General features: G+C 34.4%; 1 protein-coding gene across 1 annotated transcript; it reads left to right on the forward strand.

Annotated features, from left to right (window-relative positions):
- The first annotated feature begins 205 nt into the window (after positions 1–205).
- LOC113651759 (trace amine-associated receptor 13c-like) lies at positions 206–1,198 on the forward strand. Its single transcript, XM_027160607.2, has one exon. The coding sequence runs from the start codon at positions 206–208 to the stop codon at positions 1,196–1,198; it is 993 nt and encodes a 330-aa protein (XP_027016408.2).
- The last annotated feature ends 1,542 nt before the right edge of the window (positions 1,199–2,740 follow it).

The following is a 2,740-nucleotide window of genomic DNA, read 5'->3' on the forward strand; positions in this document are numbered from 1 at the left end:
TAGAAATATTTGTTCCACAGAGGCATGACATCATATGTATTATGCTGTCACTCAAACTCAGGGGCGTACTCCATTTCAAAATTATAAAACCACTAGGACTACTTGAGCCTCAAGTATTTTCATCTTAACATTTACTATTTTACAATGTCATCCAATGTATAAGATATTTCTTAAACTCTGTAGACATTAGAGAAATACTGTATTGATGAACCTGACAGAGTTTAATCAGTCTGATCGCTGTGATCATTTCTCCTGTCCAGAGAGATCTGTATCTCCTGCAGTTTATATCTTACTGTATGTGTGTTCAGCTGCTGTGGTTCTGCTAACAGTGTGTGGAAATCTGCTCGTCATCATCTCTGTTCTTCACTTCAAGCAGCTTCACACACCAACAAACATGCTGGTGCTCTCTCTGGCTGTGTCAGATTTCCTTGTTGGTGCTTTAGTGATGCCACCATTGTTAATCTGGACGATTGAGTCATGCTGGATTTTTGGGAGACATTTCTGCATCAGTTTTTTGTTGATTGGTGGTGTCCTCATGACGATATCAATCTATAATATTGCTCTGATTGCTGTAGATCGGTATTTGGCTCTGTCAAACCCTTTTCTCTACATGAGTTCAATATCTAGGAGGATGATCTGCTTTGTGGTTTATTCTAACTGGTGTGTGTGTCTTATCTATATCACATCATTTTATTATTTCAATGGAAGCTTTAAAAATTCTGTATTGTGTCCTGGAGAGTGTTATTACTTACTAAATGAGGTTTTTTCTGTAATTGATCTCATATATTCATTTATATTCCCACTTTCTGTCATAATCATATTGTATACTCGAGTTTTTGTAATTGCTAAGAAACATGCCACTGCTATCAGAGAGCTTAATAATCACACACGGCCTAAAACACAGAAAGTCACCTCATACTCCATGAAATCTGAGAGAAAAGCAGCTAAAGTCCTCGGTATTTTAGTGTCTGTGTTTCTGGTGTGTTTACTTCCAGATTTTATTTACAGTTTAATAGGTTATGTTATTGAACTACAGTCAGAAACGATTCAGAAATTGTTGATCATGATTTGTCTTAATTCCACCATTAATCCAGTTATTTATGCTCTGTTTTATCCGTGGTTCATGAGGTGTGTTAAATTAATCATAACTCTACATATTTTCCTGACAGATTCTGAAATAATCAATGTTCTTTCATGAATTAACTTTTGTCACTAATCTTTAGCATAACCGCAAAATATTGCTATTAAATATGATTTATGTTATTATGCTATTATGATATATATGACTATTGTTTTGTTCTGTATTATATACAGTGTATAATACTATTACAAAATATATATTTGAAGTGGAGATTTAAATTTATTTCTTTTTAAATCTCTTCTGTAGTAACCTTTATGGCATACAGAAGCACTCATACTGTACAATGAGACTCATTTTTCAGTGCTTGTGATTACTTTTCTGTGAAATGAAAGCTTTTGGATGCAAAGACACATCTCATTTTTATATCATCACACCTACAATGTTGTATAGATGTGGCATTTTAAAGCACAGATCAGTGTGTAAATTTACTGCCTCACTCCATTGATTTGTACTGCATTAATGATACAAATAGTATGTTACTTTATGAAAGTATGTGCATGTGACAAAAGTACAAAAAGGAAAATCCACTGCATTGACAACAGCATGGCCTAATGTTATTCGGATAAAGAACCGTGGAGAAGAATTAAATTGGATAATCATTCACCAGGCAGCTGAAGTACTTCTCTCTATGTTATAAAATCTTCATAAACACTGCATCAAACTTGCTTTTATTGTTATTTCAACCATATGTAGCTGCATATACTATTAGCTACATACTAAAATGAATCAACATTTCTCCAGGACCATGTTGCTTCATAAACTAACAGGGACTAAATGGGACAAAAACAACACAGAGCTAAGGACTAAAAAGTAAAGTGCACAGTATGAAACCAAGTGCAAACAGACAGACAGTGCAACCAGTCCAATATTCTACAATGGCATTGTGCAAACAGAGATTACTAAACACTAAGAGGACTGTAAACATATGTACACACTAACAGTATGACTTTTGTACAAAACAGCATTAAAGTTATGGTGTATAAACAGCGTATGTAACGGAGGATAAAAATATTAAATGATGCATAAAGAAGGACAGCACCACCTGTACATTTTGAACACGCCCGAGAATTATCAGTTTAAACGTGTACAAACTACGTAAATAACTGTGACATAAATGAACACCCAGGCAAGACCTTCACAATATTATCAGTGTTATATGGGTAGACTTGTGAACACTACAGATTCAATTGAATTTTTCAATTCAAGTTTATTTTTATAGCGCTTTTTACAATAGACATTGTCTCAAAGCAGCTTTACAGAACATAAACATAGAGCAGAAGGTAAACATAATTAATGATAAAGGAAATAATGAATAATAAAAGTAAAAGAATTGACAGAATAAAAAATTCAAGATTATTATTAGATATAAATAGTTCACAATCTGTATGTATTTATCCCCCTATGAGCAAGTCTGAGGTGACTCAGACAGCAGGGGCAAGGAAAAACTCCCTTAAATTGGTAAAGGAAGAAACCTTGAGAGGAACCGGACTCAAGGGGGAACCCATCAGAGATGAGTTTTTAATCTACATTTAAACTGGGAAAGTGTGTCTGAGCCCCGAACACTATCAGGAAGACTACTCCAGAGTTTGGGAGCTAGAT

The sequence above is a fragment of the Tachysurus fulvidraco genome, chromosome 9 (genome assembly GCF_022655615.1).
Source record: "Tachysurus fulvidraco isolate hzauxx_2018 chromosome 9, HZAU_PFXX_2.0, whole genome shotgun sequence".
Taxonomy (NCBI): domain Eukaryota; kingdom Metazoa; phylum Chordata; class Actinopteri; order Siluriformes; family Bagridae; genus Tachysurus; species Tachysurus fulvidraco.

Excerpts from the sequence above, each read along its gene's own strand:
- LOC113651759 (XM_027160607.2), top strand. The coding sequence starts at position 206 with ATGAACCTGACAGAGTTTAATCAGTCTGATCGCTGTGATCATTTCTCC.